The sequence below is a fragment of the Echinops telfairi genome, unplaced genomic scaffold, assembly GCF_000313985.2.
Source record: "Echinops telfairi isolate 266 unplaced genomic scaffold, ASM31398v2 ScPeMD7_1713;HRSCAF=2227, whole genome shotgun sequence".
NCBI classification, from domain to species: Eukaryota; Metazoa; Chordata; class Mammalia; order Afrosoricida; family Tenrecidae; genus Echinops; species Echinops telfairi.
This window is the reverse complement of record NW_022105611.1, coordinates 21,565,556-21,578,146: the sequence shown is the minus strand read 5'-3', so window position 1 is coordinate 21,578,146 and position 12,591 is coordinate 21,565,556. Positions and strand designations below refer to the sequence as shown.

General features: G+C 49.5%; 2 protein-coding genes and 1 pseudogene across 4 annotated transcripts; 1 reads left to right on the top strand and 2 right to left on the bottom strand.

Annotated features, from left to right (window-relative positions):
* The first annotated feature begins 1,208 nt into the window (after positions 1-1,208).
* TOMT (transmembrane O-methyltransferase) lies at positions 1,209-4,792 on the top strand. Its single transcript, XM_013006211.2, has 4 exons — positions 1,209-1,366; positions 1,925-2,199; positions 3,212-3,408; positions 3,839-4,792. Exons 2-4 carry the CDS (start codon positions 1,941-1,943, stop codon positions 4,157-4,159), a joined length of 777 nt encoding a protein of 258 aa, XP_012861665.1. The 5' UTR covers positions 1,209-1,366; positions 1,925-1,940; the 3' UTR covers positions 4,160-4,792.
* A 39-nt stretch (positions 4,793-4,831) lies between these two features.
* On the bottom strand, positions 4,832-7,719 carry ANAPC15 (anaphase promoting complex subunit 15). Of its 3 annotated transcripts, none has more exons than XM_045293062.1 (6): positions 7,640-7,719; positions 6,521-6,579; positions 6,234-6,363; positions 5,653-5,712; positions 5,192-5,329; positions 4,832-5,046 (listed from the first exon to the last, which is right to left on the bottom strand). In XM_045293062.1, exons 3-6 carry the CDS (start codon positions 6,351-6,353, stop codon positions 4,999-5,001), a joined length of 366 nt encoding a protein of 121 aa, XP_045148997.1. In that variant the 5' UTR covers positions 6,354-6,363; positions 6,521-6,579; positions 7,640-7,719; the 3' UTR covers positions 4,832-4,998. The 3 variants fall into 3 exon arrangements, with proteins under 3 accessions (XP_045148997.1, XP_045148998.1, XP_004708853.1); XM_045293063.1 differs by having other exon boundaries at positions 6,234-6,358; XM_004708796.4 differs by lacking the exon at positions 6,521-6,579 and having other exon boundaries at positions 7,640-7,689.
* Positions 7,720-10,563: 2,844 nt separating this feature from the next.
* Positions 10,564-10,881, bottom strand: LOC101657016 (annotated as a pseudogene).
* Positions 10,882-12,591: the final 1,710 nt, after the last annotated feature.

The window sequence follows — 12,591 nt, the reverse complement described above, 5'->3', positions numbered from 1 at the left end:
CCCGCCGCCGGGCTCGTGATGCGAGGGCGGGGAGGACGCCCAGACGACCGGCCTCCCGCCTTCTATCCCTCCGCCGGGCACGGGAAGAGGCCCCGGTGCGATCCGTACCCCAGCCGCCGTTCTGGCACAGAGAACGAAGTCTTATCCCCCAAGCGTACCCGATCCCTTCCAAATGCCGTGCGCGGGCGAGCGCACCGTCGGGGTGCACACACATCGGCCCTAGAGGACCCGTGCCCAAACGCCGGACCTGTTGGCACATGGCGTTGTCAACCTGAGCTGGGAAGCTGGCTTACCGGAAAGAAGCAACCTATAACCTTGACCGCTACCACCACCCAAAAACGTTGGGAGAAATCCTGGTAGAAGAGATGGCGGTCAATTCGCTGTTCCCCTCAATTCAGCCTTTTTAGTCTCCCAACATAGTATCAGTGCTCATTGGTTACAACCCTCCTGTTTTCCCTGGACCCCGAAACACAAAGTCCCAATCTCTCAAAAGCTTGCTGAGCCAGACAGCTGCTTCCCACTCAGGGCAATAGAGATAAGGGCAGGGATCCATTGCCAGCCATTGGGAAATACTTACCCTTGACCTGAATGACGTCCCGGACTTTGCCCTTGTGCCCTAGCACATTGTCTCCCCACCAGGTCTACCTTCTGACTTAAAGGCTCAATACATTCATGATGTTCCCTGATTGCCTTCTCTGGGCATCTCCAGCTTCCTGTGCTTAATCCCCATGCAGTGTTAGTCATTCAGTTATTGAATCAAGAAGCACTGTCTACTCGTGAATGCCAGGCACTCTTTTGAAAAATAATTTGTGTAAGTGGCAGGCAAATTGTGGGTGTGGGATAAGCAACAGTTAACAAGAGCCCCAAGTCCTTTTTCTCCTGTGGCATCAGATCTAGTGACCACATTTTTGTATTCTGTTTCTGAATCACTCTCTTCTACCTGACTTAGAACTCCTGGAAGACAGGGACAGATGTGACTCCTCTCTGACCACCCAAGCCCTGGCACTTGTTTAAAGAAAACTTGAGTTTTGAATTGGGTAAATCACATCGCCTTGGTTCACACCATCCACTGTGTCCTGAACCAAGGGGTTTGAAGAGAGGTCACTAGAGTCAGTAGCTTGTATGACTCCTCACATCAAGATTCTGATGCTTTGTATGTTCTTTGAAGGCTCCTGAAGGGTAGGAAGTAGTTCTAGCCTGTTCCTGGAGCTGGTAACTTGAACTACAGGTCTCAGGTGACAGTAGCAGCCTCAGCATCAATAATTAAGAACAGGCCCAGCCTCTTGCCTCATGATTATTCCCCACTCCAAGAACTCCCCCTCCTGTCCTGCACACTGGTCTTCCCCAAACAGGAGCCTCCAACGAGGTAAGCAGGGCCCTTGAGCGTGGGTTCCCTATCATACCATCTCAAGCTCAGCATCACTCACCTATTCACACCCACTCAAACGTTCTCTCACCTTCATTTTCAGCTTCCACCACAGGCAGGGTTCTTTCACGTCTGATCTGGAGGAGGGAGAAACTGGGCTGGGGCATAGGAAAAGGAGAAGGTACCCATCCCTCTTAAGCCAAATCCACTGCCACAGAATGGATTCTAATTCACAGAATACGGTTTCCAAGGCTGTACATCTTTACCGGAGCAGATAGTCTCATCTTTCTCCCACAGAGCATATGGTAGATCTGAACAGCCAACCTTGAGATCAGCAATCCGATTCGTACCCAACAACACCATTGACACATCTTCCCACCCCTTATAGGGGGGCCATAAAGAGGAGGGCTGGTTGAGTAAAAGATGTGTGATGTGTGTGTGTGTGCACGTGTGTACATATGTTTGTGAGGAAGTCTTGATTAGCCAGACAGACAGGTGTAGGGAATGGTAGGAAAATTGTGGGTGTGGGTTTCCCTCCTCCCTTCTATCTCACCTCAGGGCCCCAGTGGGGACCATGTCCCCTGCCATTGCGCTGGCCTTCCTGCCACTGCTGGTGACATTGCTGGTGCGGTATCGGCATCACTTCCGGCTGCTGGTACACACAGTCTTGCTAAGAAACCTCCGAGACTGCCTGTCAGGGTTGCAGATCGAAGAACGAGCCTTCAGCTATGTGCTTACCCATGCTCTGCCTGGGGACCCTGGTCACATCGTCACCACCCTGGACCACTGGAGCAGCTGCTGTGAATACCTAGGCCACATGGGGCCTGTCAAAGGTCAGTGTTCCCTAGCCTCCTGCTCCAGGAAGCCTCCCCAAGATGAAAGAGAGGCGATCTAGGACCTGCCCTTGCCTTACTGTGTAACTGTATAAAATCAGACAGGTTTTTGTTGTTGTTTTTTCTCATTTGAAATGAGGGGGCTGGGCTTTGTCATCATTCATTTGGTTAATATTTACTGCCACCTCTTGCTTGGTGGCCAAAGTGATGAATGAGCCCTACATGCTAGCCTCAACAAGGGCACAGTTCAGGGGAGTAGCCATCACAATACATATCCCATTGGTTGGCAATTGTATGGGTCCAAGTCTCTCTCTCCCACCACATAGGGCAGCCGTCTGCCTAGATTTACCTGAGATACAGCTTCCAACATGAGTGCTGTTTAAGAGTGCTAGCTAAGAAATCCTTCCAAGTTCAAGATCAGAAAGATAGTCACTGAAAAATACGAGTGAAATGAGTAGGTCTAGCAAAAGCATCTTGGGCGCCTGGGCCACTTTTGCCTGCACCCAGCAATGATCGAACTTAACCTGGAAGGGCTGTATTTGTGAGTTGGCCAGGCAGGCACCGATGGGGTGGGGCGAAGAGAACCAACCACATATATAAATGTGGTGTGAAAGATGGTCAGCATAGCTGATTCTAGATGAAGTTGGTCGTTTGGGATGGCTGTGGTATAGGCTATAGTTGGAAGCCTGGAGACTTGAGGCTGGAAAGATAGGATCAGCTTTTAGGGAAACCCTGAATGGTACACTGAGGATCCCGACTTCAATTTCAAGGGCCATTAGAATCATGGGAGCCAAAGTATAATGCGGTAAGATTGGTTTAAAAAATTCCTGGTGGCTGGTGTGAAGACCAGACTGGAGAGAGCAGGAGACCATGGGTCAGCTGGGGCTAGGGTCCAGGAGAAAAGTGACGCTCAGTTGGTTTCAGGCCATGGAGGCAGGTAGGCATTTGAGATCTTTCTCTCAAGGGCCCAGCAGCCCCTCCCAGGTCTTCTGCAACAGCTCTCCCCCCACAGGTCAGATCCTGACACGGCTGATGGAGGAGAAGGCCCCCGTCTGTGTGCTGGAACTGGGCACCCAATGTGGCTATTCCACGCTCCTTATTGCCCGTGCCTTACCTCCCGGTGGCCGCATTCTCACTGTGGAGCGGGACCCACGCACAGCAGCTGTAGCTGAAAAACTCATCCGCCTGGCTGGCTTTGACGAGCACATGGTTAGTCCCACCTCCCCAAACCTCACTTCTCATGCACAGCAGGCTTTGCCTTTTGAGGGGGATCCTGTTGAGGGAGTAGGAAGCAACTGCATTTGGGGGCCTTGACCTGGAGGGAGGATGTCTTGTCCCAAATCATTTGCACATACTTCCTACTGGGTGACAGAGCAGCAGTTAAGAGTAGTATCAGGTGTGTGGCAGGGGAAGGTCCAAGCCTTAGCTTTGCCTCGTTAGCTGTGTGGCTGAGGGCAGAGCACTGTCCCTTGCTCTTGGCATCCTCACATCACCATGGGAACCGCAGGGCTGGTCCTGACTTGGGTCATGGGATGAGAGGGCACATGAGACTCTTCTGGTGAGAAGCCAGATCCTGTGGGGCCCAGGGGGGAGGGGTGCAGTCCTCCTGCCTCACCTCCAGCTCTTCCCACACCCACAGGTGGAGCTCATCGTGGGAAGCTCAGAGGAGGTGATCCCACGCCTGCGAAGCCAGCATGGGCTAAGCCGGGGGGAGCTGGTGCTCCTGGCCCACCGGCCCCGCTATTACCTGCGGGATCTGCAGCTCCTGGAGGCCCATGCCCTGATGTCAGCCGGTGCCACTGTGTTAGCTGACCACGTGCTCTTCCCTGGCGCACCCCGCTTCCTACAGTATGCTAAGAGCTGTGGCCGCTACCGTTGCCGTCTCCATCACACCAGCCTCCCAGACTTTCCCACCATCAAGGATGGCATAGCCCAGCTGACCTACGCTGGACCTGGCTGAAGTCCAGGCCCAGGGATTCTTACTGCTGTTCCTCTGTCGCCCAACAAGGACCTTCTTCACACATCCCTCCCCTTCCCAGTTTGTGGTCTGACGCTTGTTGGGCTTCATGTCCCAGGGGCTAAGGTCTAAGGTCTCTCTGGCTGCTGGGTCCCTCTGGTCTCCTTCCTTCAAGAGTGCATGCCATGGAATGAGAAGCAATAGGCCTGTGCCCCCAGCCCAGCTATGTCAATTTGCTGGTGACTCTTGGAGAACCCCTGCCCGCCTCACCTCTGGGATTTAATCCTCTCTCCTGACAGTACAGGAGGTGACCAAAGGACCTCCCAGCCTTCCCTCAGAAAGCTATAGTGGGTGGGATCACAGGAGAGAGCAGATGGTGGGTTAGATGCCCTGTAGGAGGGGCTGGGTACAAGCTGGCCAGAGGAATGGCAGAGGAGACCCCAGCCCACCTGGTCAATTAGGTCTTACCTGGCGTCCCTTCAGTGCCCTCCCCCAGAGCCCAAGAGAAGACACAAAGGTCCTCTAGGCCTCACCAACAGAACAGAATAGAGACGGGGAAAATATCGATCAGTCCTGTGTCTTTATTAAAGAGAATTAGAACTAGACTAGACCGGGCAGCCAAGGGGAGACGTACTGGCCAGGAAGATGGGGTGGGCTCAGGCCTGGGAATTCAAGGGCAGGCCAATGACCTGGGGAAGGCCAAGGAGACCAGGTGTTGGCAGCAGCTGTGGAAGTGTCCAAGGTTCAGCTTTCAGGTACTGGGACCCCCAGCTGGTTCAGCAGGGGGTTCAGGGTGGGTTGGGCTGGTTAGAATGTCACCAGGGCACTCCTGCTCTGTGTGCCTAGATCATCCACTGGTCTTGATCCTGCTCGTTACCTTCCATGTCCACCTGAGGAGGAGCCAGGTGTGGGTGAGCAAGGGCCTCACCCACTCTGCCTCCAGCTGAGCCAGGATGTCTGTATCCCTTGGCCACCAAGAACAATGAAAGGTCAGGGGAGGGGGCTCGAAAGTCCTATGTGCACACTCCTACCTACCTCATTGACCTCTCCATCGTCAGGTGACTCGTTGTAATCATTCATCTCGTCCATGTCCTGCATATCCTCATCATCCTCTGAGTCTTCCTCGCTATCTTCATCATCTTCGTCATCTTCTTCTTCCTCATCATCATAGTGCTGGTGCGGCAGGGGAGAGCCTATGGACCTCATAGGTCTGCTCAGACCAGTTTAAGGGCTGGCCTACTTACAAGCCTCTCTCTGGGACCAATCACTGTCACCAAAACTCCCAACCCTACCCACCTCAGGTCTAGCAGGCTGGTACATGTTCTGCAGGACTTAGTGCGTGATTAAGAGACCAGCCCCTCCCCGGCCCCAATGCCCACCTCCTCTAATGCCTATTTTACCCAGATTTTTCTGAGGCCAGAGGTAAGACCTTTGAAATGAGAGCAGAGTCCTGGCGCATTCTAGGCCCATCAGCCCTGTCTGCCGGCACCACTCACCTCCGAGGCTGGCTTGCCAATAGGTACCAGGTTGTTGTCCTTTTCTGCAATGCTCTGGAGCTATGGCCGAAGAGAGAGGGGAACAGGGCCAGGGCCAAATCAGGGCAGGTCAAGAGCATGGCCCTCAAGAAGATCCCCTAGTGCTGATACCTCCAGTTCTCAGGAAGATCCAATCCCAGTTTTTCCTGTCATCTACCATTTACTTATGAACTTCGTCCAGCTACTGAAACTTTCTGGGCTTTTGTTTCTTCACAGGATTATGGCGAGGGTGAGGTGGGAAAATATCAGTCTAGAACATAGGTTAGGTCCTCAATAAATAATCAAAATGATTCTTCCCTATGCTTTAGGATCATAGGCCTGGGCTGAGTGTCCTAAGCCTGGGGTTTCCAGCTAGCCTGAAGATCCCATCATCCCCAAAGATGAGAGCCTAGGAGCCTGGGCCCCCAGCTTGCTTCTCCTCAGCTCAGGGCTCAGAGCTTCTCCAAGTCAGGTCTCCAGAGCAAGACCGGGGCGAGTTCAGTGGAGGGGTGTCTGACTGAGACTCGCACTACAGTGTCTCTACCAGGCTAATCCTCACTCACCCAGGCCTGATGCTGCTGTTCCTGCTGTTGCAGTTCAGTCTCCTCCACACAGGGCCGATCCAGATTAAACCAGAGCGTCTCAGTCACACGGGGGAAGAGTGAGGGAAACAAAGTAGACATGGCTCCTAGACTGAGGGAAAGGATCAAGTAAATCCAGTTCTCGGGTGGGGGAGGTGGGGGTGGGGGGCTGTTACTTGATATGGGGAGGGGGTAGCAGGGAAGGCAGCAGGGAAGCAGCTCAACCCTGGGGGAGTCAGGCAGGTTCCAGTTCTGGCTCTATCACTTACTGGCTATTTAACCTTGGTCAAGTCACGCCACCAACCTCTTGGAGCCTCAGCTACCTCATCTGTAAAATGGGGACAATAATTAGTATACCACCCTTTGTGTTACTCTGATAATTCCATAATAGATTTTTAAAGTACTCTGTAATCTATTCAAGGAGGAAAGCGAATGAGAGGCTGGTGTAGAGACAGGAATTCAGAATGGAGAATGGAATTAAGAAATTATCCGTAGAGCAGGGGTCTCTACTGCCTCTTCTCTCTAAGCTGGCCCATCTTGGGACATTAAACCACCTGTCTTATGAACCACAACTAAAGGGGGAGTACCATGCGTGGGCTGTGTTTCAGCTAGACATTTTGGAACAGGTAGATAAATTAACGTGTTTTCTTTAAATAAAAAAAAAAAGTAAATTCAGCTCTGATTGAGCGGCTGAGGGAGCCCATCAGAGAGGTCCGAGTCAGAATTCAAACCCTTTGGCCCACAAAAGTGAAAGCTCAGGCTGCTGGCCACACAGTGAGCAGGAGCTCCGAACTCCCGCTGAAAAAGGGATCCAGGCCGGGCACTGGGGGGTCCGAGCAGGAAAGAAGAATCTACGTCTAGCCCTGCCTTTGCCCTGATTCATTTGACCGATCGGGGAAAGCCGCTTCTCTGGGCCCGTTTCCAGCTATCGCCACGGGAACCAAGACCCACCCTCACCTCCCAGACGTGAGAGATTGCGGCCCTCGCTCCCCTAACCCAACCCACCGCCGAGGAGCCACCGCCCATTCTCCTAGGGAGTTTTGTTTGCTTATTTAATGATCGCAGGGTTGACCAACCGGGAGAGGGCAGGGGCGGGACCCGGGCAGGAATTTGCCCTTCTAGGGTTGCTAATCGCGCAGGGAGCGGGGTCTGAAAATGGCCAATAGACTGTTAGAATCGCCAGGTAACAGGAAGTGACGCCAACGAATGACGGGTCTCGTATGGCAGGGTGGGGCTTAACCTCGAGGAAGCGGCCAATGAGCTGTAGATCTCTAAGGGCAAAAGGACGGTGGAGCTCCTGAGGAGACGGGCCATGCGAACTGCCCTTCTTGGGGGAAGGGCGGAGAGAAGGGACAAAGAAACACCCGTCAGCCGGCTTCGGTACTTACCGCGCCCGTCGGCGATAGCCGACGGCGACCCGGAGGCACTTCTATCTGCCTGAGCGGAAGAACCCGCCCAAATCCCGGGTCAAACCTAGGCGGCCTTTGGGTTCCCGTTCCCTCCCCGTCTGACCGGATGTGGCGTTGGGAGAGGAGTTTACCACGCCCCCTCCATGTAACCACGCCCCCTTTAATCTCAGCCATCCGCCTTTCCGCCTGGCCCCGCCCCAACAAACGGCCTCACCTAGCCCCGCCCCTTCATCCCCCGCCTGTAGTCGCTTGCGGGCTCAAGCCGAAAAAGAGCCGCGCTCAAGTAGAAAGGAAATGCTTTGAGAACGATGATGGCCACAAATGTGCTTGTCACGATGGATGGATGGGTGGATGGACTGTGCTAAGAGTTGGTCGAGCCACCAATAAAATGATTTTTTTTTAAATAGGCGCCACCACGACTTGCGAGAAGAGTAGTCTGCTTCTGCCCGAGCCTCTCTGGGTATTTTAAGGGCCTGCTTTCTCCGGGAGATTTACGTTCGGAAATCCTAGGAGTGGCTTTGTCCTGTAGGATGGACTCCACGGCCACGGGCTTTTTGAGTTTGCCCTCTCTGCCTCAATTTCCCTTTGGAGCACATGAATTCACTTATGCCTTCAACAAAAGTCTTTGCCTCCCAATCATATTCCTGAAGCTGGGAATACCTTTAGAAATGCGATCCCTGCCCCCAAGTTTTGACCCTCTACCACGCGGCAGCGTGTACATAGGAGATGAAATGTCTTGGTTATACCTGTTGGTGGTTTAGCTCTGTTTTTAAAAGAATGGAAATAAACTAGAAAATTAGGTGTCACCATAAACTCAAAGCAAAATTAAAATACTTTTAAAAAAAAGCAAAAACAACTTACAGTCTAGTGGGAAGCCAGAGCAGGCAGACCCACGTGTGGTCTGCCACTGTCCACGCTTGTGTGACTAGTCGCCTTCAGCCACAGCACTCTGCTGCTGACGAACTCAGCTGCGCTTCATGGTCAGCCTCATCATCTCTTCCACTCCTTTGCAGATGTCTCTGTCCTAGTAACTTCTGACTCAGCGTCTATTCCCCCATCAGCCCCCATCACCGTAGCAATCATCGCAGTTCCAGTCGCAGTTAAGTTCCACTTAACCAGATAAGTGACCTTTGGCAAGTCAGCCCTGTTTCCTTGTCTCGATTCAGTTCCAAACTCTTTTCGACCCACATCATAATCTCTGCCCAAATTCTTTCTTATCCTGAGCTCACCTTTGAGGGGTAATAGGTGTATAAAAGCATGTGTCCAGGGCACATCACCTGTGTTTATGTTTTAATAACTGGCAGTTCTGGTTCTTATAAAGTTCTTCATTAATGAGTAAAAGTTGCCTCATCCACCGTTTTAATTTATTCATTCACTCATTCGTTCAACAAATAACTACTGAGTGTCTTTTACTATATGCTAGTCACTATTCTAAATAATGAGTATGCTATAATATCAAAAGATAGGAAAAATCTCTATCCCATTGGAATGAGAGAGAAAATTAATATATAAGAGATAGGTTTCAGGTTGTGATAAATACTGAGAAAAACAAGTGGGAGTAACATGTAGATAGGAGGAGGACATTTTCTTTTAGCTCAGGGAGCAAGGAACCCCTCCTCTGGAAGGTGACTTTTGAGGAAAGGTCTAAAGCAAGCGCGGAAAAGAAGGAGAAAGAGAGAGAGGGAGGGACTTCTGCTGACATTTGGAAGGGAGTGTTTGTGGAAAGAAAATAGCATGTGCAAAGGTCCTTGATGATTGGAGCAGTGTCCCCCGGGAAGAGCAATGATGACAGAGAGGCAGCAGGTGCCAGACAGACACAGCAGGCCCTAAGAAGGACTTTGCCTTTGACTTTGCATTGGGGAGCTGGCGAAGGTTTGTTTGCAGCGGATCCACAGAATGTGATTTAAAGCTTTGTTCTGCAAAGGTTTACAAAGCAGTGCAGCTTCCCACTCAACCATCTCTCCACATGGCCTTAATGACATTCTTCCTAAAACATTCTCATGATTTCTGTTCAGGTTGTTTTAGCTCCATTCATCTAGTTCTGACTTACATTTTAACAGAGGCACGCTGGCTGTTCTGTGAACAATAAATTTCAGGGGAACCAGAGCAAAAGAATTGGGGAAACAAGTTGGGAAACTACTATAATAATCTAGAGGAGGCAGAAGTGGCTGAATTCAGATCTTTTTTTTCCGAATAAAAACGGTATTTTCTTTTTCATCATTTTATTGGGGACTCATACAACTCTTATCGCAATCCATACATACATTAATTGTACAAAGCACATTTGTACATTCGTTACCCTCATCATTCTCAAAATATTTGCTCTCCGCATAAGCCCCTGGCATCAGCTCATTTTTTCCCCTCCCTCCCCCCTCCATCCTCCCTCATGAACCCTTGATAATTTATAAATTATTATTTTGTCATATCTTACACTGCCCGACATCTCCCTTCACCCACTTTTCTGTTGTCTGTCCCCCAGGGAGGAGGTCATATGTAGATCCCTGTAATTGGTTCCCCCTCTCTACCCTCCCCTCCCGGTGTATCGCCACTCTCAGTACTGGTCCTGAAGGGATCATCCGTCCTGGATTCCCTGTGTTTCCAGTTCCTCTCTGTACCAGTGTACATCCTCTGGTCTAGCCAAACTTGCAAGGTAGAATTGGGATCATTATAGTGGGGGGGAGGAAGCATTAAAGAACTAGAGGAAAGTTGTATGTTTCATCCTTGCTACACTGCACCCTGACTGGTTCATCTCCTCCCCGTGACCCTTCCATAAGGGGATGTCCAGTTGCCTGCAGATGTGCTTTGGGTCCCCACTCTGCACTCCCCCGAGAACTATATTTTTTTACAGATAATTCCTCTACTGATTCAACACTTTTGCGAATTAAAAAGATAAAACACAAGCCTTAGAACTGGATCACTTGGCCTTTTCTCTTCTCACCTCCCAGTTCAAAATGCTTGCATCTTGTAGTGGCCAGCATTCTCTTGGACCTACAGTTAGGCTCAACACCTTCAAGCCTAAGCACAATCATCTTTGTGGTTTTAGCCTTATTCTGCAAAAGTAGCCTTGTCTGCCCACCATAGCCACTCTGCTTCTGATTGTAGCTCCTCTTTCCATGTGCATACAGGGAATCCTTGCCCGTCTTCTACTGGGTCACTTTGTGATGTTGATGCTTGCCACACTTCTTACAGAAAGTCCTTCAGGTTTTAGGTACATTGACCATCTTCACAGAGATGTGGTCTACGCAGTGTAAACAGGAACTTGAGCGGCTGCATCCTTGTCTTGCTTGCTCGTGCCTAACCGGAAAGGGCCAATCCCTAATATCTTTAAAAGGTAGAGATAGCAGAAGTTGTTGGCAGATTGAATGTACACTATCAGAGAGGAGCCAAATATTTTGGCCTGAACACTTTGGAAGAATGAGGTTACCACTTTTTTTCCTCCTTTTTTTATACTTGTTTTAGCTCCCCACTCCACCCCCCACCCCAACCTCATGCCCCTAGGTAGTTATTAATTCAGTTACCGTCTCTGTAAATTTACCTGTCCTGGATTTTATATACAGAAAATCACACAAAACCAAGCCAAGAAACAAACAAGCTAAAAACCCAACAACAATGACAAAACAGGAAAACAATAGAAAAGAAAGCAGGAAATATTAAAAACTGGAACAACTTTAAAATGGGTCAAAAGGGGAGGCCAAATGATAAGGTTTGACTTTTTTTTTAAGGTGTTACTTTTTAACAAATGGTTTCCCAACAATTGTATTGCATATATAATTCACGGACAGGGCAAGATATGACAAAATAATAATTTATAAATTATCAAGGGTTCATGAAGTGGGGAGCAGGGAGGGAGGGGGAAAATGAGGACCTGATGCCGAGGCTTAAAGTGGAGAGGAAATGTTTTGAGAATGATGAGGGCAATGAATGTACAGATGTGCTTTACACAATTGATGTATGTATGGATTGTGATAAGAGTTGTATGAGCCCCTAATAAAAGGATTTAAATAAATAAATAAATAAAAGGGAAAAAATAATTCACATATCATACAATTCAATAGTTCAATCACGTATAAGATGAGCTGTACAATCATTGCCACAATCAGTTTTAGAGCATTTTCTTCAGTCTTGTACTCATTGTTATTAACTCCCCCTTTTCCTTTCAGCTTCCCATGTATACCCCCAAGGAACCATGAATCCAGCCACTGTCTCTATAGATTCAATATTTTCTGCTTTCTTTTTTTTTTTTAATCATTTTATTGGGGGAGGTGTTACATTTTAACCTAACTATATATACATCTGCCATAATCAACTTTGAAAAGCTCTCTGACAGCCAGGCTATTTACATCCCTGGGAATGTAAAAAGGGAATTCATGGGAGACTTCATCCAAGTGGGGATCCTGAAAATGTATTTTGGACTTCCCCTGTCATCCATAGCCTTTTGCAAACCAGGCATTCAGAACGTAAGCTCTGATACTATTCTCTCTTCTGGATTTGGAGTTTGTTATCTGCAATCCTTGGATCACACTGGGTTGCCACTTTTTGAGATGAGAAAGACTGAGGGCTCCTGGTGCGAGCAGAAATAGCTGGAAGTTTAGACTTGAGTCTGAAATGTTGAGTTTAACATGCCTATTTAAAAAGAGATGTCAGGGCAGCATGGTTTTGCAGATGAGGGGAGAGTTCTGGGCTGGAATATATCCAATTTGGGGAGTCATCAGCACATAGATGGGATTTGAAGTCATGAGACTAGATGAGATCACCAAGGAAGTGAGTGTAGATGAAAAAGATTTTCCTCCAGCATTCAGATTCGGAAGAGGCCGGAAGTCACCACAGCAAACAACCCTGAGGAGGAAGGTGAGTAGAAAGTCTGGGAAATTGGGTGGTGTCTTGGAAGTCAAGTAAACAGGTTATCACGAAGGAGATAGTGATCCACTACA

Coding starts and splice junctions, on each gene's coding strand:
- TOMT (XM_013006211.2), top strand. CDS start 1,941: ATGTCCCCTGCCATTGCGCTGGCCTTCCTGCCACTGCTGGTGACATTG. Junction 2,200..3,211: donor CCACATGGGGCCTGTCAAAG/GTCAGTGTTCCC, acceptor CTCCCCCCACAG/GTCAGATCCTGACACGGCTG. Junction 3,409..3,838: donor CTGGCTTTGACGAGCACATG/GTTAGTCCCACC, acceptor CCACACCCACAG/GTGGAGCTCATCGTGGGAAG.
- ANAPC15 (XM_045293062.1), bottom strand. CDS start 6,353: ATGTCTACTTTGTTTCCCTCACTCTTCCCCCGTGTGACTGAGACGCTC. Junction 5,330..5,652: donor TTGGCAAGCCAGCCTCGGAG/GTGAGTGGTGCC, acceptor CTGCCGCACCAG/CACTATGATGATGAGGAAGA. Junction 5,047..5,191: donor ACGATGGAGAGGTCAATGAG/GTAGGTAGGAGT, acceptor GCTCCTCCTCAG/GTGGACATGGAAGGTAACGA.